A 24,903-nucleotide genomic window follows, 5' to 3' on the forward strand; every position below is an offset into this window, starting at 1 on the left:
AATGCAGCCACTGTGCAGCTGTACCTGTTTCCTCCTCCATAGACACGGGGGTCCACACACATATCCAACTCAGGGGTCGAATCGATGATCTCCTGAAACTCGGACCATTCATCGCTGCTACCCATACCTGGATAAAACACAGAAACACATCAGCAGCTGCATGGTGGAGCCTCCTGCATGTCTTGCTAGAACTTAGTTGTCCACAAAAGGTGAGGATTTGTCTCTGGCCTCAACAAGGATACAAAAAAAAATACACATCAGTACACAACACATAGTACTAATTAAAAGAATTAAAAAAAACACAAAAAAGTAAGCTATGTTAGCCTTGTGAAGGACAGAATTACATTTCATCTGGACTTTAGGAGGCTAATTACATTTGGAATAAACATGGCAGCATCTCAAAATGTTGGAAGAGAGCAAAGGGAGAGTCATCATCTCAGATAGTCAGCCGGAGACAATAACTTTATTACTGCTCTTTATTAACTGCACCAGAGGAAGTATTTAGAGTCATCTTCTCACCGATGCTGACATTCCTGGTTTCCTGGGAAACCTGCACCTCCATGTTCCGGCTGAGCCGCTTGGCACTTTTCCTGCGGTTCCCGGCCCGTGTCGCATCAAACTCGGTCTGCGGGGGGAAGCCCTCGTTGAGCGGGGTGACGGTGGCGGAGGGGACGGAGGAGGTGGGCGTGTTGGACTTGCTGCCCGTGCTGCTGGGCGTGGCCGCCACCGAGTCCGACTCCGAGCCGTCCTCCTTCAGGGGACACACAGGGTCACATGAGCGTCAGATACTGAGGGCAAGTTCAGACATAAACTTACCAGCCTGAAACACCTGCATGTGTCGTTTGGTTTGTAGCTTTTGGTGAAGCCACTGGTGAGGTTTTTAATGATGGTGACCCAGATGTGGGGCGTATTTACAGTAGAATAGATCAGTCAATAATGGCCAAATTTCTCGTATTGTAAGCTCCATGTTTTTTAGTCTAGGATTCATACTATTATTATTCTTGATATGAATGAAACAAAGACTTCACAGCACATATTATTACAGTTTCAATTTTTGGTTAGTTTTAGCCAGTTAAAGTTTTGTTCATGGTCTCCCTTTTCAGGTTTCAGTATGTATTCAGCATCGTCAGTTTTCATGTGAAGTCAAAAAATCTTGATGTACAATGACTTCTTGATGCGTGAAAACCATGAATATGAATAACTTTGCTGGTTTGTTTTCCCGACAATTTTTCTTCTATAAGGAAAGTAGTCTCCAATAGTCTCCAATCATGTGATGTGATGATTCAAAGATTATTTGATTGCACTGGCTCAGATCCTTATTGTTCTCTTTTACCCAAACCAGGGCCAAACTGAATCCCAGATGAATTCTCAGCAATACACAAAAAAACCGAAAGTCTGGAAAAAGGTGAATATGATTCTTAATAGGTTGTCCAGCATCTAAAAGTCATTGTCACAGTTTTGACTACATACTAAAAATCAAACCTTTATTGAATACTATCTTAATCCTAGAATTTGGACCATGAACAAATAGAGCTGCATTTCTTTAACTGTTCTGCTGTTATGGATGAAAAGATCCTTAAACTGAAGCTAACAAGCTGCATTTATTTCATAGTTAAATAATAAGAGTATGGAGCCACAACAAAACATTTTTGTTATCTAATGTATTTCTGAAAGTCTCAGCTGAGTCAGAATTCAGCTGTGTATTTCTCTTCTCTTCTCTTACCTTGGCTGTTTCCCTCACAGGTAAATCACTCAAACTAAGCCATTAAACTGCATGAGCAGCGTAGTTAAAGAGGAGACACTTGGAAACACAGGCTTGCACTTAATGCGTAAGTATAAAGAAAACATGAGGACACATACAGCATGGTAGAAGCTGATACTCCATGATCACACAAAAAATAACCGCACAGTTAGAAAGAAAACTCCACAAGAAAACAAATATGGACCCCTGCCTGCTTGAGTCAACATGTCACCGCATCTAACGAACCTCATCTGACTTTAAGAGGTTGCCTAACGAGTGATTTGAGTAAAATGCTATATCCTCAAAAGTGACACAAGCAGGCGTGAGGGGTGGGAGGGGTGATCCTTGCGGGTGTGGCTAGCAGGATGGGCTGTGGTACGGCTAGCCCCCCACCCCCACCCTTCCACTCCCGGGACTGCGCTCACGGGGGGGGACAGGGCCGTCGTCTGTCACACCTGATAGCCGGAGCCGAAGTTGGGCTGGCCGAGCTCGCTGACCTGCCAGATGTCTTTCCCGGGCATCATCCTAGCCCCCCCGAGACCCCCACGTACCATGCCCTCGCCGCTGGGGAACAGGCTCAACGACGGTGGGCGCTCCGCTTTGCTGCTGGCAGAGGAGACACAGAGAGAGGCAGAGGGGAGCGTGAGACCAGACCACACATTCATTCATTCATTCATTTTCTGATTCTAATTCAGGGTCACGGGGGGCTGGAGCCTATCCCAGCATACAGTAGGCTGAAGACAGGGCAACACCCTGGACAGGCCACCAGTCCATCACAGGGCAAACACAGACACACTGATAACCACTCACATTCACACCTATGGGCAAGTTAGAGTCTCCAATCCACCTGACTTGCATGTGCTTGGATTGAGGGAGGAAACCCACACGAACTCAGGTAGAACATACAAACTCCACACAGAAAGGATAGCAGTGCTAACCACTGAGCCACTGACTGGACAGAGTCAAATGAAAAAAAACATGAGGTCGATAATAAGAGGTGAAAGAAAGAGGAAGGTGGAGCAAGAGTTGGTAGAGATTTTGATGGAAAAGAAACAGCTGATTTTGAGGGTTGAAGAAAAGCCCAAAAAAGGACAAGCAACAAAGGCTCTGGAGGCATGCGACCCAGCCCACAAAGCCAAACGCCTCGTCACAGGAGCTGCTTTATTCACTAGGAAGAGGCAGGCAGGCAGACAGACAGACAGACAGACAGACAGACAGACAACACAGGCACACTACAGGTAGGTCAGGAGGTAAAAATATATAACAATCTCCATACCCAAAGCAAGCTGGTACTGACAAGCATAGAATAACGCATCTAGGTTGTACAATGCCTATGTAAAACTATAGATGAAACTGCATAGACTGGCACATCTAACAGTAAACCTGACATGCACTAATCAAATCATCACTGTTTCTCTTCAATCTTTACTTAATGTTTCGCCTTCGGAGGATTTTTCTAGGCAGACGAGAGATATTTTAAAGAAAGGTGGACAGACAGAAAAACAGACAGAAAATCAGAGCAGGGCAGGCAGACAGGCTGGACGGACTGGCTGGCAGACAGGCAGACACAACCCAACGAGCGAGAAAGAGGAGAAGGTAGATGGAGCAAACTGGAGAATATGGGTTGTATTGCCTAATATGACCTATGAACCATTCCTCCATCACTGCGTCATTAAAATGTTACATTACTGACACATTCACAGTTTCAAATGGCTCTTATACTCATAAAATAACTAATAAAGCAATAGCATATAGCAATAGTTTTATATGCAGGGTGCAGAGTCACTAATGAAACAAAGTATGGTTTCTCAGTCACATTTTAAGTTCAAGGGGCAAGCAGGCCGGTTGGCTGGCAGAACGAAGGGAAAGGGTGTGAGGGTAGTTGTGGGTGGGGGGGGGGGATTTATATTAGAATTACCTTTTCCTCCATGTGTGGCGTTGACTGTGCACACAGCAGCACAGATAAGCCAGTAAGACAGACAGACAGACAGACAGACAGACAGACAGACACTGATTAGAAAGACAGGAGACAGCAACATGCCGCGGCACATGACACTGAGACTAAAATGGAGACAGACATATCAAAACCACACACACACACACACACAAAAAAACCCTGCAGAAGATGGTCAGCAGTAGACTAATAAAGGTTTCAGAGCAGGAGTACTGATGTAAGACCGGTTCTGCCTTTCAGGGTTTGAAGGAATGAAATGAATGAAAGTCCTGATCAGCGGTCGTAACTCAACCATCCAAGCATCCGATCACAACACAAACCATCAGAAGTTCACCACACCCACTCATACTACCTATTCAATGCACTATTTATGAAAGTCAAAGATTTCTAAGATGAGTACGCCTACGATTGGACGGTATAGCTATTTCCATCTTTGAATAAACATTTAGGATACTGCATAAAGCATGAATATGCTGAAGAAGGTTACTAATTAGTGGTTCAGATACAGATCCGGCACCAGATGTCCCACTCCTCGTTCTGTTAGATGCTCAAACTCATACTCAGGACTTGTGGGCTGGCAAAACGGTGAGCATTACAAGCTGGCAAATGAACTACAAACTTTCTTTTTTTATATTTTTCCACCCTCAAGGCTCTTAATGACTGTCAGTGGGTCGTACAAGCCGCTCATCACGGCTCCTGAGAAACAAACGCTACAGTAGCACCAACACAGTGAGCACAGCGAAACACCCAAAGCCTGCTGCATTCAGCACAAAACAAGTTGAAACTTACAGTTCAAATCCACACGCAGACATACATGCAGCCCTTCCACACACACACACACACACACACACACAAAATAACTCACGTTCGTCCGCAGCCTGGGCCTTCTGATTGGCTGTTGCTCCCTGCCTGCTGCATTTTGGACCGCTCTATGTGCTCCACATACGTCTGAATCATCTGTGATGAAGGAAAGTAAGAAAGAGAAGGCCGGTGGAGACACAGCAAAGATCAGACCACATGAAGAATGGAAGAAGAAGGAGAAGAAGGAGAAGGAGGAGGAGGAGAAGAGAAGACATGGCAGTAAAGAGGAATAAAGAGATGGACAATGCAGTTGTTAAAAAGCAAGGAGAAAGTAAACCAAATAAAAAAAGTGAAGATGTGAGAAAAGAGAGAGAGATAAATCATAGGAGGGAGAGGGATGAGAGATATTCAGGACTGGGGAGTAACAGGATGATATGTAAATGGATTACAGTAATCTGACTACAAAATAAATGTTAACTATAATCTGTTACTTGTTGGATTGCTCCTCCTCTGAATTCACCTCAGAAAATAATGGTCTGTAATGGTTGCAGATGATAATATTAACACTATGCAAATGACCATCTTTTGGTTAATTGGTATAAACTGCCTATTCTTTTTTGGAGGCGTAGTTATCAAAAAGTACAAAAAGTGTGCAAATATGAAATGAGTCTAAAAAGTATAGAGATACGGCAGAGTGATGAGCACAGAGAAGCAGCAGCATGATGTGTGGACGGGTTTCCTCTCACCTCAGTGTGGCGCTGGTGCAGAGCGTTGAACTCTTTCTTCATGTCTGACTCACGCTCCTCCAACCGGGTGACTGAGAGACAGACAACAGTAAAGGTGAAAAGTAATGAATTCAAACACCCCTGACTCTAATCCTTTCCAGCTGACCAGTTCAAATTATAATTTGCCGTGAATTAAATATCAATGATAATTTCACGACAAACGGCAGGGCATTTGGTATAATAAGTAAGTTTTGTTTTCCAGTTTCATCTCAATTGAGCAATAATTTTTTTTGTCTTCTGCAGTTGAGTATTCAGCGTTTACAACCAAGTACGTACTGTATGTCAGCACTGACAAGGTAATGACAGGACAACAAAAAGAAATCAGTGTTTTACTTCACATACACTAACAGTCTAAAAATACAAATACAGTGTGTCTACTTCCCTTCCCCGCTTCCCCAAAAGGCCACAGTGGAAATAATTGTGTTATCCTGACCCTTTTCTTTTAATTCATTTATATCTGCTGTCTGGAGAACTGTACTGTACTGTATTATTTATTGAAATTCGTCAAATTAATTCAATCAATCAGTTCCCAAGTAGTAGGACCAGGCTGTAGTACTCCAGTCCGGACTCAAAGCCACTTTTTTGAAATCTTGGACTCATTCCTCTTCTTGCGTCTATTTTGATTCACATTTTTCTTGGTCTTTTTGTTGTTTGGTTTATTTGCTCCCCAGCAGCACTACAAGCAATTTGAGGGATTTCACCCATTGAAACCTGTGAATGTCATGGACCTCAGACTTCTATGCATTGATTAGTTAGATCTACACTCAGTGTTTATTCACTATTTTGGCTGAACAGGACTTGAGTTGCTCTGGTCTCGGTCTTGACTTGTTCTCGACTCCCTTTGGACCTGGTCTTCACACAAAGTCAACTGGACATGCTATTGGAAATGACGTTGACTCGACTACAGTGGTCTTGACTACAACCTTAACTGGGATGATCTGATCCAGATGTGCTGCATGTACAGTATATATGGGAATAGAAACGTGTGTAGTTAGTGTCCACTCACTCTGGTCGGAATAGTTCTTGGTCTTGAGCTCCAGCTGTTTCCCCTGCAGCTCCAGACTCTCCACCTGCACCTGCAGGTCCTTCTTCTCAGCTTCCAACGCATCCTCGAATTCAATGAATTTCTGACGGAAGAAACATGAGCAAAAATTAGGTCTTTACTGAGCTGGAAACCAATTCATATGCTTAAACAAAAGGTGACATAATAACACAGCAGACTGTTATGTGATGGATTTACTATAAAAGGAATGGACTTGTGGTGTACATATGATCAGAAATACCACACACTGTAGTTACTACACTTGTGTCCTTTGTCCTGTACGTTTATTTATTCTCTGCTCCACAAGATGTTTCTTGTGACCGCAATGATTCTGAAATTATTTCCAGCAGCCTGGACATGCCCTTGTGTTGACCAATCTCTTTCCAGGCTAATCCAGTGGCTCTCTGACTGTACAGTTTGCCCTCTATGAGTCAAACAACAACCATGAATGCAGACTTCTGCTGTGTGGCCATGCTGCTATGTGTGGTCATATGAAAGCTTGACAGGGTTTGGGTGGCAAGGATGTAATAGTTTGGGATTTGTAAGCCTTGTCACTTACAGAAAGGTTACCCTGTGTTCCCTCTGCACTACAACAGTTCCTTAAAATAACCCTGTTTGTCCCACACTGTACACATGAACCTAATAACTGAGCAGCCAGAAAAGACAAAAACAGAGTTGCCTGCCTCCCTTTCCCCATTGCCTGTTTGGGTTCTTTTTATAAAGCTGTTCACAATGACGTCCTTTTTCAGTGCAGCAGGGCCACTGAGTCTTAATACTGTAATCCTCTGACTGCAGAGAGACCATGCAACCAGGAATATGCAGCAGATATGCACCATACAGGCTGCAAATGCTACAGATGACCCTCTGCAAAGATCTGACGCTCATGCCTCAAGTGACTGGAAAACTCTGGAATACAAAAAGCTGAGCCTCGTTTTTCACATGCAGAATAGATTTTCCTCCAGTAGACTGATGCACATCTATCTTTAAAGCTACAATCTGGGATTTATTTGACCATCTCAGTTTTGGGTATATTCACATACAATATGTTTGACTTATAGGTGGAAAACAAGCCTTTTATAATGTTCTTAACTTTCTTAACCCACCATAGCAGAAACTCATGTTTAGCTGTCACATGCTATTGATACTTGATTGATACATATATTTTAAAGTTTTTTTTTCAATTTGTTACAGCACTATGAAAACAGTGATAGTGGGGTGATAGTGGACTAGTAAGTTGATCATCAGCATTGGACTATCCAAAGAAAGGTGATTATCAAAATGTTGTGTTTTTCCTAGGAACGTGTGGCCTGGCCTGCAATGTCTCCACTTCACGTACAAATAACTACTACTAACTTAGTCGTATTTTTGGGGTCTTAAATTCAGAGGGTAATAGGCTTTGGAGATGCCTGAGCAAACAAATACAAAGCTTGGATGGTGGTTTCACTTTGTTAGTGGGTTGTTTTCACAGTCAGGAAACAAAACGAATCATCCCTTTTGTAGTAACCATGTTATCACAATAATAGAAACAATCTTCCACTGCCAATAGATATAGCAGGTAAAACCCCCACCTCTGGAGGAAAGAGGCAGTTGAAATATAACAGGCTTATGCTAAGAAACTTCATTCTGCTTGCTAGTTTATTTAACAAAAACAGGTTTATTTAACAAAGTCAGTCACAGAAAATGTAAATTAACAAGAGGCTAATTTCCTCTGCATTATCTGCTGTTTGTAACTTACTACTATAAACTACCAAGCAGAACAAACCACATTCTTACTATATTCTTTCTGTACCTTTATTACAAATGCAATATCAGAAAAAAGGCTGAACCGAGTAAATATCAAATAATGAACTCCAAACAAAATAATCTTGTCCATCTCTCATAACTTTCAATATTTACTTAGACTAAGGGACAGCATGGTGTGTTTTCTAGTGATAAAAATGTAATTATTCATCCAGTGACAGGACAAAAATGATGCCTGACAAACAGTTTCTCATAGACCGTCTCATTTTTGGTCCAAAATGTAACAGCGTCTCAAAACTCCAGTGATCAACATCATGCTGTAGTTGTAACTTCAGAGCAGCACACCGCAGCTTCAGGAAACATTATCCCACGTCCTTCCCCAGGACACACGTCCTACAATGACGCCCTTCACACGCACCCTGCTATCCACTGCTTTTAACCGCATCAAAAACCTAACTTTTCCCGTGTCCAGAGCATTTACCATTAAAATGCAGCGTTAAGGAGGTATGTGTCGCGGTTTTGTGGCTGGGGACAAAAAATAAAATCTTGCTAAGTTTTAAAAGAGGACATTTGATTTGTGTTAAATAAATATGCTGCAGCTAGTGTATGGATTTATGGGTGTGAATATAGTGTTTATCCTAACCTAGATGAATAATGCATGAGGTGTCCTGGTGGTGACTGAGTGGACCTAATGTGCTTCCCTGAGAAACCGTGGCTAAGTGTATTTGACTGCAATGTGGTCACACTTCCATCTCTTTCCTGCCTATTTATACTGCGTACTATGTGAAAAATCACTAAATAACGGTGGACTGACAATACCATAATAATACTGGCAATGTTCTATTATCTAAACTCTACAGTCACTTGTAATTTCCCTTTTACCAATGAGTCATGAGGGCTATAATTACCTTGTTAGATTACATCAGAACTTGCGGAATAGATGTTGTGTCAAAGCAAATATATTCATAAAATGCTTTTAAGAAAACTGGTTTGTGACCATGTGGAATCTGCATGCCAATGAGTCATTTTATTTTATTTTTTGCTTTTTAGCTTTAAGTGGGTCAGTATGGTCAAGGGTTGTTCAGTATGGATTGGAGCTGATCAGTTAAGCTGATAACTGCTGTATTATCATCTGACCTGCTCAGACAGCAGTGAGCGCTAGGAAGAACATTTAAGAGTTTTTGAGCATTTGCCAGATAATTAGGAGTGAATTTGATGACTGATAGTAGTTTTTGGTTTAGGACTGATAAAGTGCATCACATCGAGCTAAAAGGTGATGAGAGAATGGTCAGATAAAGTTGGGCAATTAGCAGAGATGGTCGAGTCTATAATATCATCACCCTATGAGAGGACTACATCTAAAGTGTGCTGTCGACAGTGACTGGCTTCAGAAACGTGTTGGACGAATAAGACAAACACTGAATGCTGTTAACTAACTGTAATAACTGTAATTCTGGAGACAATGCTGAAGACGGCATCATGGGTAGGCAGGCACTTGTTGGTTTTGTTTACCATTAGGTTCAGCCTAATAACCTTGTAATCTGAGCCGCCCTGTGCTCGTCGCTCCCAGTGTCTCGCGAGAGAGTGTGTTATTGTTTTCCTCTGGCTCTCCCTCTCTCCCTGCCTGTTCCTCCACCTCTTATAAATCTTTGTCTCGATCTGCACATCACAGTTTCGATGCAGCGGTTTCTCGCTTGCACTCTGCACAATGCGGCCTGGTGCGTTCACTCATTCAATCTGCGGCTTTCCAAACCTCAGTCCGTTTCTCTCTTTCCTCCTAATCATCTCTGTCTCTGTTGCTCTGTCTCTCACTCCTCATAAACACAAATCAGGTTACACTGCTCCCTCAATGTGCTCTGTGTACTATTGATTTCCCATGATTCCCCGCCCCTTTCGCGTCGTCCCATCCCCCACCATGCTCCTCTGATGGCCAGACACAACTATCTCTCTGTTTATTTGTCACATTCAAATTTTATTTGAGCCAAGATATAACTCACTTCCTCCTCGCCGACTGCAAACGTAACCTAGCACTAGATAGAGGCCTGAATGCCAAAGAAAGTCAAGACATAATCACATACAGAATCCAGTGCCCCAAAAAGATGTCTGAATTAAATTAAAGTTATAATTGGTTCATATGCTAATTATGAAAATGGCAAAGATATAAATGAGGCCATAACCTAAGGTTTAGAGAAGCAGGTGTGTTGAAAACCCTGCATCAGCTGGAGGAATCTGGGCAGGTAAAGTGGAAGAATAAAGTCCTTAAACAACCATTGAGCAAGGTATTTAATGTCCAGCTTTAAGGAGCCAGCAGTAGAAAAATACGGGGCAGATCCTAGGTGTGAATGTGTCTAACTGCAGGAATGTGAAGCAGTGCGGTGCTGAAAAACAGCATGAACACTCACTGAAACCCTTCCCTGGATACTGAAAATAAAGGTAAACAGACCGTTCAATAAAGCCAGGTTGGTCTGTACACTGGAAGCCAGATAAATAAAACTTAAATTGTGGACGCTTGCTTTATGCCACCTATAAAGTTATACAGCTTGGTCCTTGGTTGACGTATGAGCTAAACTGCATCACTAGCCAAGTAAGCACATATGAACATACATAATGATCTGGTTTTGACTGGCATGAACAACGTCTTTGGACAAAACCCCAAACTTCCAAAGCAAGTACTGTTGAGCATATTTGATAACTGGGAATTTGGGCATATCTAGCTACATTCACAGAAATGTTTAAAATGAACTGCCACCTTCTCCACATCTTATTTAGGTAGTAGGTATGATTACACTAAATCCAAACAAATCTATGGCTGTGCTGCTAATACTTTTCCTCTTAACTGCTCACACAGAAAATCCGGTTTACTTTGAATTGCTGAAGAAGTGGCCCCTCCAGTGTAGGGTAAATCCAAGTCTAAAGGGCACATAAAGGAATATCTTGACATTTAGAGTTTAATTTATATTTTCTCTTCACCAGGCACTTATCACATTCATGTTTAAACGTTTCTGTATTGGTACCTATGTCAATTAAAAAAACTGGCTGCAATTGTTGGCATCCCACATTTAAAACACTTATATTGCAGTACCTTTCGGTTTCAGGTATGAATACTTAAAATGCAATGTCATTTTTAGGCTAGATGAAGCAAAAATGCAGAATTTTTTTTTCCCCCCATGAAGTAACAAGAGGCTTAATATGTTAGCACCAAAATGTGAATATGGACCAGAAAGCCTTTCACACTTAACAGCTTTAAAGTGAAAACAAAACTGGATAACTGACACGGAGAGAAAGCAAAGCAGGGGGGGAACAGATGATGAGGCAGACTAAAAGCTGAGCTAAGCCGATACTAGCTGGGCTGCGACTGATATGCTGAGGCCTCTTTACATGGGAGCAGGATTACAGCCACTTTATGATGCCTGCTAGATCCCACCACCGCTGTGACACTGGTCAGAGTGGGGAAAGAGACTGGCTGGAGGTGGAGGCTGGAGGGGAAAGTAATAGCTTTGTATTGGTATCTGTTTTGTATTGCTGGTGTTCTTGCTGTGTTTCCAATTTTAAAACACCCTCTTACTTCATCTGTATGCTTTGTTGACTGTCCCTTCACCCTCTCCTGTACTGCTATTGTGTCCTTACTTTGTGTTTGCATGTGTGCTTATGTATTTGTATATGAGACTAATGCTACTGTGCTTTGTATATATGCTTTGGCTATAAGAAAAGTGAACTATGAATACAATTAATTACTGTACTGTATTGTTATAATAATAATAATTAGTATTATTGTTATTGTAGTAGTGGTAGTAGCAGTAGTTGAAGTAGCACTAATACTAGTAGTAGCAGTAGTAATAATAATAGTAGTAGTACTTGTAATAGTGGTGGTAGTAGTAGTGTTAACAGTAGTAGTGGTAGTAGTAATAGTACCTGTTCAATGGTCAATTCAGTTAAATGCTTGAGCAGAACTGCAGAAAAGGCTTCATACTGCGATCCACACATGCCAGTGTGTTTTGATACAAGTTTAATATGAAATCTTACAGCACCAACCCCCTGAACCAGTGGCCTTGAATCTAACCAAGTTCAAATCAGATGGAGGAAGAATCATCAAAAATAAGTTTGGACCGAAACCGTTATGAGTAAGCACTTTATATGTCCAACCTTTGAATATGTTTTGCTTGCATGTGCTGACAAAGTAAATAATAGATTTTTTTTAATGCTTTCTCTAAGACATTCTCCAATGAAGGATGGATCCAGAATTATCACTTTAATATTCCTATACAGACTTCTAGTGCTGCAATAGTGACTTTACATTGACCTCAGCATCTTGACTAATTGTATTATTTTTTTATGTCATATAGTATCACTATAATATTCCTACAGGGACTTCTATAGGGACTTAAAGACTTATAGTTTTATTATGACATTTGTGGCATCCTTCTAAACTTTATTATGGGATTGCAGTCGTTCTTTCTTGTGAGGGCTGACATGATAAATGATTGAAATGCCTGCAGTGATTAGTAGGCATTACAGTGAGACTATTGTGTAACCTTCTCATGACGGGCATGAATCAAATGAAACCTCTCAGATGACCGTGCACAGTCACCAGTGGTGTTCCACCGGCAGGCTGGGTGTGATGCTGCGGGTGGAGGCCCGCGGTGGGCCGGGGGGGGGACTCACCTCCTCCGCCTGCTTGCGCAGCGCCTTCTCCCTCTCGTACTGGGTGATGAGCTGCTCGTTGTCCTCCTTCAGCAGCTCCAGCTCCACTTCGTGCTCCTGGTTCTCCGTCAGCACCGCGTCCAGGTTCTCTAGGACGTTCACGACCAGCGGCATCAGCTCCTTCACCACCTCCTCGTCGTAGCTGCGGATCAGCCGCTCGAACTCCCGGTAGATGCTGTTGGCCAGGCCCGACACCCGCTCCGACATCACGGACACCGACCCGTAGTCGTCCTGGTAGACCACCTCGTCTATCTGAAGCTCCATCATCTTGGCAGCTGCTGGAGCCGGCTTCGGTTTTTCCAGATGAGGAGGCTGTTCTCCAACAGTTTGGGCCTAATAGGCGAGACTATCACAGGGTTTGGATCCAGTCAACGCAGAAAGGGGCACATGAAATCACAGTCTTTCCTTATGTAAAGAAAACACGTATCTATGCCATATTAGAAGCACAGATTAATTAACCTAAGACTGGCTGTTGCGAGGTGAGTACCGGCCGTGTTTATAGCGCATAACCTTGAGCTCGGTATTGAATATATTGGTTCTTATATTTTGATGTAAAGAGGCCCCCTCCTCCTCGACCACCAGCCTCTCAGATCGCCTCTGGGTGCGCCCAGCTACCGTCTCCCCCACGATGTGATCATCCGATCCCGGGAGCAGTAGATGTGGTGTCGGCCAGCCTGTGGATCGGCCCTCGTTGAGTCCATACCGAAAATCAAACGTCCGCGACAATGCACCTGCCTCTCAGCAGCCGCAACCATGGACCCCAGCCATTACTGGCAGCGAAATAAATAAATTAATAAATAGGTAAATAAATAAACAAACGTAGGCGCTCCCTACCCCCGCCGACGCCCAATCCGCCACTATAACATCGTTTCTTCCATTTTTCCCCCCCTGCGAGCTGCCGATGCTGCTGGCCAGGCACGGTGGCGATGATGTTTCCGTACCGGAGAGACTCTCCCTGGTTTCAGATGGAGGTGCCAGCTGACCGACTCTGGTGACGTCACACCGTCTGCATTGAGCAGACTCGCTGCGTCAAGTCAGCCGGAGAACACCGGGGTCACACCGGAATGAGGTGGAGTTGAATTCAAACGAAAACATGTAAAAATCTGTCGCGACCGTCACAGATGTGTTTCAGTCGACTACATATTATTTTTTAAGTATATCATTTATTTCACTTTGCATTCATTTCCCAGAAAGCCGTTACAACGCACGTTCGTGATAACGGTTTTATTTTTAAAGTCATGACAGGAAGTTGTAGTTTTTTTACATTCTCGGTAACTTCACACTCATGTTAGGCCAATGAAATGCTTTCTCCCGGCTGGCCCTAGTCCGCAGAGGTCTTTGGGTGAGAATGCAATAATAATACCAACTTTATTTGCATATCACTTTACCAAAACAAAGCTACAAAGTGTTTTACAATCAAGACAAACAAGAGACATACAAATAATGTGAGACAAGAAAAGTTAGACTACAAGAAAATGAATAATAGTGGGATGAGAAGCATCCTTACAGAAAAGCAGCAAGTCTGTATAAATAGGTTTTCACAGATGTTAATTTTGCCATGAATGCTTTCAAAAGAATAGGAAGGACCACACCAAGTGCCACGCCTACAGGACTACATCTGTACTTACCAGTGACCTGCGCATACTAACATCAGTTTTGTCCATAAGGGTCAACAAACTTCTCATCCTTATCATACACCCAGATCAAACCAGATTCACAAAAAATATCACAAACCAGGGCCACTGGTGACAATATTCACAGGCTCTTTAACATAACGACCCACTTCCAGGCTAACATGGAGGAGGATGATCCTATCTATCCCTGGCCTGGACACGCTAAAAGCATTCAACTGTGTGTCCTGGCAGCTTTTATTTCAGACACTGTATTGTTTTGGATTTGGTGCTCACTCTCTTATGGACTCAAAGGTGTTGTGATAGGTGGGGAAGAACACAATTATATGCAGATGATGCCCTACTTCACTAATCTGACCCTGCATCAGCAGTTCTGCTCCTGAAAAACGTAATTGCTCAATTTGGGTACTACTCTGGTTATAAAGTAAATGTGGATAAAACTGAAGCTCTGGAGATAGGGTTATCCTTCCTTCAGTATAGAAATTGTGTGTTGGCAACTATAGTAAGCCAATGATCTAGAGCACTGGTCAAGACTCTGCATGACCTTTACAGGGCATATTGAGAGCACACATAATCCTCGCTGTTTAAATCCCCAAGTCTGCATTCAGTGTGTTAGACTGGCTACTTTCTCGGTTCATTTGGCCGGGAAAATGGCTGAGACTAGATTCAGAACACCAGGAAGGGGCTGGGAGTGCCAAATTTGAGGCGCTACCTTTGGGCTGCTCAGTTTAAACCAATGCCAGCTTGGACCAACCACAGTATTGAAATGTGGCGGCTCAACATTATGCCAGCAGCCGCTATCATCACTGCCATTCAGATGCCCCTGTAAAAGATATTAAAATGAGTGTATGGACAGAGATACAGGAATCGTCTGGCTTTCAAGTGTAGGCTTAGTCCTACTTTCTTACCTGGATGCAGGTTTTTAAATAAAATGGTCAAAAACACAGAATTCACCTTAACCATTTGTTCCATGACAGGATCTTGAAGTCATTTGTTCAAGTCGGGGAGGAATTAAGCATTCAACGGTCAGTTGTTTTCCCAAGTACTTGTGTCTAAAACCCTTTTTCAATCTGCATAAAGAGCTGGACAAAGTTCAAAACCTACTGCAATGGATACATACCTGACTGGCATAAAGAGGGGGAAATGTAGGAGAGAGGATAATCCCTCTCTATGAGGTGTCTCTATGAATTCAAGTAACTTTCTACACATTAAAGGCAAATGAGCGGCTGAAATAAAACAATAAACATCACTGGATACACTGGAGGAAATTTCTCCTCTTTACAAAGTAAAACATGTCACTGGGGAGCTATGGAGGGCCTGTCATTGATTCATTCCTTCAAGAAACCTCAAACCAGCAGCTTGCCCTGGACAGGATTAATAATGGAGACAAACAACAGGTCATCTAAGCGTAAAACCTGGGTTGAGAAAAGGCCTATAGCTCAAAAGTCGATGCCCTAAAATGAATCTAAGATGCCTTCATATTACACAGTTCTGTCCAACTAAGCATCTGGGTGTACAGTACAACAAAATATAAAAAAACCTCATGGTATCATGAGATGATCCTTTCAAAATCCTCTCACCATAGATTTTCACTCCATGTAGATCATGAGGTTGAGGTGAACTAGGTGTATTTTAGTCTCACCTTTTGTCTGTTCAGATGAGGATCTGCTTGGTTAAGACTGATAGAACCAGATCTCAAAGCAGCAAGTCACAGTGGCTCTTTGGCTTCACAGTATGTGAAGTAAGTTTATATTGTCAAACCTCATATGCTCCTCTTCAAACACCACTGTGAAATGAAGACAACAGTGTTAATGTCTGCATGGCAGGCCTACTGCAGCAACCGTTTCAACAAATCAAAATGATGGAGTCAAGGATGAATAAATTGTAAACTAAACTGCTGAAAAATTAAAGGGGAAAAAAAGGTTTGGAATCTACTATGATGAATATTGACTACAATTCTTAATCTCCTTTGGGTTTGTTTCATCAGCACTGAGCTTCTGTCTTTCTCGTCCCATCCAGTAGGTGGCAGTGAGACACTGACAGTGTGTGTTGACACTTCACACCATCCAGCCCTCTTCAGAGGCATCAGCAGCATCTGAGTGGTTCTTGTAAACTAGCAATCTTCAAGTTTACTACTTGAAAATTGCACCTAAATGGACAATATAGTCTCAAAATAAATCCAGATGGTAAACTCAGGCTAGTCTGAGTTGTGAAGCTTAGCTCACCTCTCACTTTTGGTGGCATCTAAAATCTCAAATGAGGCAATGTGTTTGTGCATGGAGTATTGCAAACAGAATAGGCCTATCATGAACAGAATCAAAACCACATACATGCAAAAAAGGCCTGATTATATGACTGAATGCATCTTGGATCTCGGTGGCCCTCATTTGTTTATCAAAACAAGCACCTGAACACCTTGTTCGAGTTTGTCATGTGATAAATCAACCAGCTAACAAGTTCACAAGCTACAGCATCACAAACTCTGAACAATGTTGGATCAAATAGGCTAGACAATCACAGAAAGAGTTATGGATGCAAAAGTTTTTACTAATTAATAAAATGATGATACAGATAGAAGTTTTCTTTTAGCATCACAGGTCCCTTCATGTTGAACACAAGGTTCACTATTGCAATAACGAGCAGAGGATTGGCTCACATCTGTAAAATTTGGGATTTCTCATCTCCAGTTGTTTTCCTCCTGCCTATGAGTCACAGGATGCTGGACAAAAAGGTGGAGCAAAGAAAAAAAAAACATCTTATGCTTCTCCTGCACTCTGAGCAAAGTTTAAGAGCAGCAGAATATAGCACAGTTGCTCTGTCGATGCTCCTGTCAGCCTCAGTCTGTCTCTCAGCATCACTGTCACCGAGTCGGTGCAAAGTCGCTGACATCATCCAAAAAATGCCTCGACAACCTCCGGGGCAACAGCATCCTCGTGCACTTCTGAGGCAATACAAGCATCCTCTACCATTAGCCTGGTTGGGGCCTGTTCAGCCTCTACATCGGTTGCAATGCCGGTGGCTGCTATGCCTCCAAAACGCCTCAGTAATCTTTACAGGAGGGCTGTCAGTTTGCTTTACAGCTGTCTTGTTTTCAGTCAGTCATCTGGAGAGATTGGGACTGAGGAACTGGGTTTGCCCGGCATTTTACACACAACTCTAAGCATGATGGGATGTTCACTGCCTCCATTCTCGAGACCACATTGTGTATACTGGATACCTCTCGTTTATTCAAACTATCTACTGTTTTAGGATTTTACTAAATAAGAGTGCCTCAGTTTCCAATGTGCAGTAGCAAAATTTGAAGTAAAAGAAATTACACAAATTCCCCTAGGTAATGTGTGGCTATTTAACAGAGAACACGCAGCTTGCTGCCAGAGGACCAAGCCAGACAAAGGCATCAGTGTCTGCAATTCAAGCAATTACATTAAATCTGGAGCAGCCAAGACTTGGGCTTGGGTATGTCACATTAACACTGTTCCTGACAAGGTATGCATAGTTACTTTGATTTCAGATATGTCATAACAATTTAAGTTCTCTGCTTGCATTTTGTTATTCCTTAGTTATTATCATTCATTAGTCATTTTCATTACTTAATTTCAAATATACTGACAATGAATATCTGCATTATAACTCTTTGTACAGCAAAAGAAACAAACTCCAAATGCAAAACAACATTTTTATTGCAATACACAGGTTGTCTTCTTCTTCTGCTATGCTCATTGCCTGCCAGGCACATCAACATTCAGGGGACAGGCTGGCAACAGAATACCATGAACGTGCAGTCGTGAAGTGGTGAAAAGGTGATTATTGATAAGGGTCTTTAGCCCACCTCGACTCAGGCAGGCCATGCACTTTTCCAGAGTTCACTTGTGTTCAGCCGTTTTAATTTAAAACATAAACCGAGGCCTACCCCAAGCGAAGAGCATGTTCTCAAATAAAGCAAGCAATGATGACAGAGCAGAATAGTACCCGCACAATACAATCGCCATTAACATCCATGACATAAAATCAAAATGGAATTTCTTTGAGGAAACAGAAAAGTTTGGGAGCAGGCAATAGCATCCATCTTTGTTTCTTTAGTCAATTTTTGGCATTTCTCCCTGAACAGAGTTTGTGCTCTGACAACAGGTGATTAAACTTAAGACAGGTTGCAATGCGGAGAGAGAAAATGAAGAGACAACATAATGGGAAGTCAGAAAGAATGATCAGATGGTATCAGGCTTCTGATTATACAGTCATTAATTGTGGTCTAACACTAGTCTAATTTGGAATACTCCCCCCCCAAAACATTATAATTATAATTATTATATAGTCATCTAATGAAGACCTGGTAGTGCTCAAAACTTGGCACTGGTGTAACTCCCTGATGCATCTTACGTTAGGTGGCTAAAATTTGAGCAAATATCTGCAATGGATTTACACTAAGTCAGATCAAATCAGCTGAAACCAGGACCATCTCAGAAAGCAGATGTCAAAATGTCAAAGCCTTCTTCTTGCAATGTCCCCACCATTCTTAAGAGCCACAAAATCTGTTTCAAATCAATGAAAAAACACCTTTTACCAGCATAGAATATTTATACATGCTAAAACACAGAAGCGATAACCGCAACGTTGTTGACTGAATGGTGTCACAGTTCAAGTGATTACATAATAGCTAGCCTGTTGATTGACTGGTTGCTTGGGTGATTGCATGTTTGAGGGTTTCAAGATATACGAAAGCATCAGACAAAGAGGGGAGCCAGGAATAGGGCTAAAAGTGCAAGAAGTTGAGGACAACAGATTGAACCAGGAATTTAGTGACAGAAAACAAAAATTCCTGATTTCTGGTTAGTCATACAGTTGAAGTAAATGGAGGGGGAAAACAAGTTGGAATGAGAGAGGTTAAGTAGGCAGCAGACAGGAAGGAGTGCATGGACAAAACTAGGAAGGAGTGGTAGGTGAGTGTGTTCAGTAGAATACAACACTAGACTTTCCTCCTGGGGGGTTGATGACCCTGTTGTGAGAGCGAGGCCTGGGCCCCAGGTGGGGCTCGTGGTTCTTGTCTGACCCCTGATCAGGGGAAGAAGAGGAGGGGGGGGAGGAGGGCTCTGGTTCTGGACAGGCTGCAACAGCAACAGGCTCCTCCTTGGCTGGGACGACAATTGGGGGAGCGGGCTCTTCCTTCACCTCAGGTGGGCTCACATTGGCCTGGGGTGCTTCAACAGGGGGAAAAGCAAGCATTAAAAAAAAAAAAAAAAAAAAAAAAAGCCAGAGCAGAATACTAGTCTTAAAATAAATTCCCAGTATGGACCCTGCTGCACCCTGTACCTACTGCATCCCCGTCTTAAAGAAGGCACTTGTGTGCATCAGCTTATTTTTAATCTCTACTCATTGGTTGGTATCCTAGACTCATGTGCCTGTCAAAGTGTAATTTATACCGGTAAAACCAATAAAAAAAAAAGCACACATTTTATTACCCACGTCTAATAGGATCATGTGCACCCAAGTATACAAGGACCAGAACGGACAGTAAGTGGAGTATCAGTAAAATAGACATCAAATTGGTCTAACCTTGTACGGTTTGTAAGTACATTCCGAAGCAACAGTGATGAGTCAAGGTAGTAAGAGAAATCTGACAAAGTTCACGTCGACATTTTCCATTATGTAACAAACTCACCTGGTGGCTCAGGTTCAGGCCCCACACTTAAATTGTCCTGTAAACAAAATTCAAGACAAAACAGATGTAATACACTTTGAATCAAGGACAGGACTTAACACAGATTTCCTTTTCTTCTGGCGTCTTCTCAAAATTAAGCTAAAGCAGTTGTTCAAATTTCTGAACAAATCCCATTTAGTGCAATTTCCATGACCAATATTTGTCAGTGAATGCACAACTGTCTCAATATTTTGGCTAGCTATAGCCATAATTTTGTATTTCTGCAATAAGGAACTTAATTCATTTCCAGGCATAAATATTGTTCATATTAGAAAAGGTTCTGGAATCTACCAGCAACCAAGCTCTTTACACATGACCAAGCATGATAGTATGGCAATTGTAAATCTTTATGGCTTTTCCAAAACCTTTTACACTTTCCATTTTCCCCAGGCATGACAAACACCTCAGTAAAATTGCATGGCTTTTCTGGGTTTTCCCAAGGTTGGAAACCAGCGACTGTGTGATTAAATAAAAAGGTAGTGGCCGCTTGTAATTCATATACATCATTTGTATGAATGTGTTGAGTGTACTTGACACTGCTCTGTTCACATGCACGCCCTAGAGCCTTCTGGCAGAAGTCTCTGCTTCCTACTGTAGGGTGCCAGTGAGGAAAATATAGGACATAAGTAAATACTGGACTTTTGGACCCACAGTCGGCTACAAAACACTTGGATTATCCTACAAAAGCTGTTGGGAGGAATTTGATGGATGTTTTACACTTTTTTGGCGCTGTATACATATGGCCCATTTAACCTCAATAGTTTGGGAAAAGGCTGAGATGGAACCACAGGGGCTAACTCGCTGTGTTTGGTCGTCCTACAAGCGTCTATGGAGTTGATTTTCACTTTGGGGTGAACTGTTCCTTTAAGTCATTTGCCTGTCTGTTTCTCTGTGGAGAGACGAAAAAAATAAAGACCCCACTAAAGTGAAATATTGCATTTAGGTGCTTGGTCTACCTTTGGCTTATTGGGGTGGCTCCGGGTTGGGCTTTGGACAGGGGCACTCTCCGCAGCCCCGAAAATGTTGCTGCTTGGTCCACCTGGAGGCTTGGGTCTCTGTTGTTGAGCCGGAGCTTCAGGTTCCCCAAATATTCCACTACTCTTCCCACCTACACCAACAATACATAAAACAAAAAGACTCAAGTTAAATTATTAGTAAATTATTATTATTGTTTTAATGCAAGTTTCTGGAGTATATGAGAAGTAGTAGTCCACTTAAAATTAAGCACTGCAAAGCTTTCAGTCACAAATGAAATGAGTAATAAGAGTCAATAGAGCTCTGAAGTATAACTCACACTTGCCAACCTTGAGACCTCAAAAATAGGGAGGATTTTGAAACCAAAGCGGGGGGTCTGGGGCTCCTCCCCCTGAAAAATTAGAGTTTCAGAGACTTTGTTTCCCGCATTCTGCTGACTTTTAAAGAATGAAAATAACAAAATAATAAGGACACTGCAGCAGCATTTTTATGTTAAATACTTCATCATTTTAACAATCTGACCCCCATGCTCGACGGAAAAATCGACGCGGCAGATTTTACAAAACGCATGCCCCTTTCCTTTAAAACTTTCTGTAAGAAACGGGAATTCTTCTTTCCAGGACGTCTGAAATTTAAACGAGTATTTCTTTCTCTTCGAACTCTCCATTTCTCTCTCCGTCAAGAAGACAGTCACTCACTGAGGAGGACGAGGCGAGCAGCTCTCTTCGCGTGCATGCCATGGAAACGATACATTTGGTGTAGCTGTATTGTCCGGGTGGAAACAGTAGAATTTTAGAGTTGTAGGGCTTATACATGCTGTACAGTGCCAGAAACAGGTCATGATAACGAAAAGGAAAAAAAGGTGTGAAAATTTGTCATAAATCGGAGGAAACCGGGTGAGGGCAATGAAACCGGGAGTCTCCCAGGAAAATTGGGAGGGTTGGCAAGTATGGTATAACTGCCATTTTCTTGCAGCATTCAGAGCACAGTTGTGGAAAACAAACGCAAGGTCAAATACTATGAACAATTTATTGAAACCTAAATTTTCACGCATTTCAATAGGAACCATCCTAGCATGTGCTTCTCTTTTCATTGCATTTCAGTGAATGCAAACAGTTATAGTATAAGTTATGAATGGAAAATACATGTGGGTTGTCGCCTACTATAATATACACACTGTCCACAATCTACCTGTAAAGCCAAACTGTGACAAAATCTTAATCAGTGGTGATGTATTGTTTGCTGATACAATTTGGTTTCTGAACTGCTGAGCGGGCCATTTTAAGCAGCTTGATCATCAGTCTCAGCCAGTTTCTGAGATCAATAGTGGGTTCTAAAATTACAGAGTAATGTTAGAAACTAGGGATAAGCCTGAGCGTAAATACAGGGTGTTGGTGACTTAAGTTGTATTTGGTGTTGAGAGCGGGTGGGGGTGTCCACTTGATAACTCCAGTGACAAACTTGATAACCCCGGTGACAAGCCCGCACTCACACACTCAACCCTGTCACATTTAGATTATATGGCTGCTGAATGGTCCTGCCTGTCTGATGGTCCTATATTTATGATAGCGTAGCCTGATGTCATCTATAGTCACCATTTGTGGGTTAGTACATCATCCTTTTGTCATCCTAATTGGGCTTCTGTATCAATGCTCACCCTGGATTATGGCACAAAGGATTCCAACAGTAAATCCTGTGTATTGGTAAATAAGAGCGTCATATCCTGCATCACTTCTATAGTGGCAGCAATTCACTGACTATTTCAAGGAAGGCTCATGCCACAGTGAAGGGGGGCAGATAAGGCAGCCAGGGTGACTGAGTGGTCCCTGTCTGGAAAGTGTGAGAACTTTTTCAACAGGGAACTGTGAACAGCACATACATGACTATATATCATATATTAAACAAAATCTGGAGGTGGAGGAAGGAGAGGTACGGAGAATGATGCAAGTGAACAACTCTTGCAACCCTTCTGTACACTGGAATGATCACATTATAGTGACGGTTTTCACACCCTGGGAACTGACAGATGCTTTGGCTGGCCTGTCTCTACTCATCCATTTGCCCAGACAGGCTGATCTAACCTGGGGGGTTGGAGCGCTTGGGGCCTCCCTGGGGCTCCTCCGCTGGAGCAAAAATCGTAGAGGCCATCTTATTGGGCCTTCTTGATGCTGCGGCATCTTCCTCATAGCCACCAAACAGGTTACTGGAGCCACCTCCAGGAGGCCGCAAGACTCTGCAGGAGACAAAAGAAAACTGTAGGACCCTTTTATAGTAACTTATCCAACCGTTATTTATCCAAGCTACTCTCATTAAGGCCAATGATCTTGTACATGGGTGACATGACAAAGACAGGAGCAGTCTAACTGGTTACACTGAGACAGAAAGTCTAAAAAAAGTCACATGGCAACTTTTCTACTGGTTTGCTTGTTATTCAGTCCTCTTCTTCTATCAAAATAAACCGAGTGTATAGAGTGTGTGCATTGCCATTTTAGAGGTTGCAATTTAATTGAAATGAATTCTGATGTGAGGCGCAGATGCAATTTTATGCCAAATTTAACGTAGACACTAACGATTGGTAGATGTCTTGAGTAATGCTCCAGGAGATATGCATGTTTGCTGATGAGCAAGGCAACGTTAACAAATTTCGTTATGCTGTTTGACGTGACGTTATCTCTCAGACAAAGGGGGAAAAGAGAAAAAAGCACGCATCGAAAGAGCAGAATTAGTTTTATAGCTTAAGCCAACACCATCGGATCAGAGGTTTTGTGATTATACATATATATGTTCAGAAAGAGCGTCATACCATCTGGGGACATTTTCATTTGGTAGACTACTTGACAGGCGTAAGCTGTATCCTCAAGTCATTACAAGCCAAAACATGTTTGAACTAGGCAGCTAAGCCAAGCTGACCAAGACCCGGCGCATTCGAGGCAAAAGCGGAACCGGAGCCTCTGCCTTCCCTTCGGCTAGAACAGTGTGGCCGCAACGCCTCTGTTAACAAGCACAGAGAGGAGTTTGAAGTGGCTTTCACACTTCCGCAGGCGCACCAGACAACGCCTGGTTGGTTAGCTTGTAAGCTAAATCTTGCCTAAGTTCGTCAAGACACCTCAAACCAAGACAGCTCAAGTTGAACGACCACACAAAGATAAGCTAACTACAACAGATTTTAGAAGCTAAGCTAAAAGCCGAAGTGTAAGGGCGGTGTTGCCGCATGGCTAACGTTACACAAAGCAAGTACGAAGTTCTCGTAAAGCTAGGTAGCGAAATTAGCTCAGAACAAGATTAGCTGACCGGGCGGCTACCTAAACTTGAAATAAGGTAATGTTGTGCTATTGTCTTAAAAGCTAATCAAGGTACCCGATTGAATGTTCTTTACCTTGAACTTGGTTTTGCACCACTGCCCAACCCTTGAAACATGTTCGTCGAAGTCATTGTAGTTTTTATTTTCAGCCGTCAAAACTCCGAAGACAAACAACTTCTTCAGTTAGCCAACTAGACGACCAGCAGTCAGTTCTTGCTTGCGTGTGCCCCAGCCAAGCTCCCTTTAACTCCGCCCTAACTCTGACACAGAGGAATATCACTGGTCCAACGCCAATCGGTCGAATGATAGGGCGCGCTCGTTTAAGGGCATCCGGTACCCTCCAGTCCACGTGACGGGCGGATGCCGGCAAAGTAATCGAGTGCATAAACCGACATAAATCCTCTCCTATTATGCCTAAACATGACACATCAAGTGAGAAGAGGAGCGCCGCTGTCGCATAATGTGGTTTAATGTAGCATACCATAGTTTAGACAGACTATAACTTTACATATTGGAAGTGTTTGTGTCTATTTTACG

At 42.5% G+C, this 24,903-nt stretch overlaps 2 protein-coding genes across 5 annotated transcripts in view; both read right to left on the bottom strand.

Annotated features, from left to right (window-relative positions):
• mapk8ip3 (mitogen-activated protein kinase 8 interacting protein 3) overlaps window positions 1-13,622 on the bottom strand; it is a 35,039-nt gene extending 21,417 nt beyond the window's left edge. For 3 of the 4 annotated variants that reach the window (XM_071533305.1, XM_071533304.1, XM_071533303.1), the window contains exons 1-8: window positions 12,726-13,622; window positions 6,288-6,408; window positions 5,243-5,313; window positions 4,561-4,652; window positions 3,660-3,683; window positions 2,293-2,344; window positions 520-751; window positions 25-127 (exon numbers count right to left, since the gene is read on the bottom strand). In XM_071533305.1, the coding sequence (XP_071389406.1) occupies window positions 25-127; window positions 520-751; window positions 2,293-2,344; window positions 3,660-3,683; window positions 4,561-4,652; window positions 5,243-5,313; window positions 6,288-6,408; window positions 12,726-13,031 (1,001 nt within the window). In that variant the 5' untranslated portion in view covers window positions 13,032-13,622. Of the gene's footprint in view, window positions 1-24; window positions 128-519; window positions 752-2,196; window positions 2,345-3,659; window positions 3,684-4,560; window positions 4,653-5,242; window positions 5,314-6,287; window positions 6,409-12,725 lie in introns of all 4 variants that reach the window. The other variant, XM_071533302.1, reaches the window with a different exon arrangement.
• Window positions 13,623-18,073: 4,451 nt separating this feature from the next.
• Window positions 18,074-24,582, bottom strand: jpt2 (Jupiter microtubule associated homolog 2). Its single transcript, XM_071533329.1, has 5 exons — window positions 24,442-24,582; window positions 23,147-23,298; window positions 21,047-21,198; window positions 20,052-20,088; window positions 18,074-19,590 (listed from the first exon to the last, which is right to left on the bottom strand). Exons 1-5 carry the CDS (start codon window positions 24,495-24,497, stop codon window positions 19,343-19,345), a joined length of 645 nt encoding a protein of 214 aa, XP_071389430.1. The 5' UTR covers window positions 24,498-24,582; the 3' UTR covers window positions 18,074-19,342.
• Between the last annotated feature and the right edge of the window lie 321 nt (window positions 24,583-24,903).

Source organism: Centroberyx affinis, unplaced genomic scaffold (assembly GCF_046629955.1).
Source record: "Centroberyx affinis isolate AG114_WGS23_722 - 3 ecotype Tasmania unplaced genomic scaffold, CSIRO-AGI_Caff_v1 ptg002360l_1, whole genome shotgun sequence".
Taxonomy (NCBI): Eukaryota; Metazoa; Chordata; class Actinopteri; order Beryciformes; family Berycidae; genus Centroberyx; species Centroberyx affinis.

Excerpts from the sequence above, each read along its gene's own strand:
- jpt2 (XM_071533329.1), bottom strand. The coding sequence starts at position 24,497 with ATGACTTCGACGAACATGTTTCAAGGGTTGGGCAGTGGTGCAAAACCA. Across the intron at positions 23,299-24,441 it reads GGTGCAAAACCAAGTTCAAG|AGTCTTGCGGCCTCCTGGAG; the intron begins GTAAAGAACATT and ends TGTCTCCTGCAG. Across the intron at positions 20,089-21,046 it reads GCCACCCCAATAAGCCAAAG|GACAATTTAAGTGTGGGGCC; the intron begins GTAGACCAAGCA and ends TTTTGTTTACAG.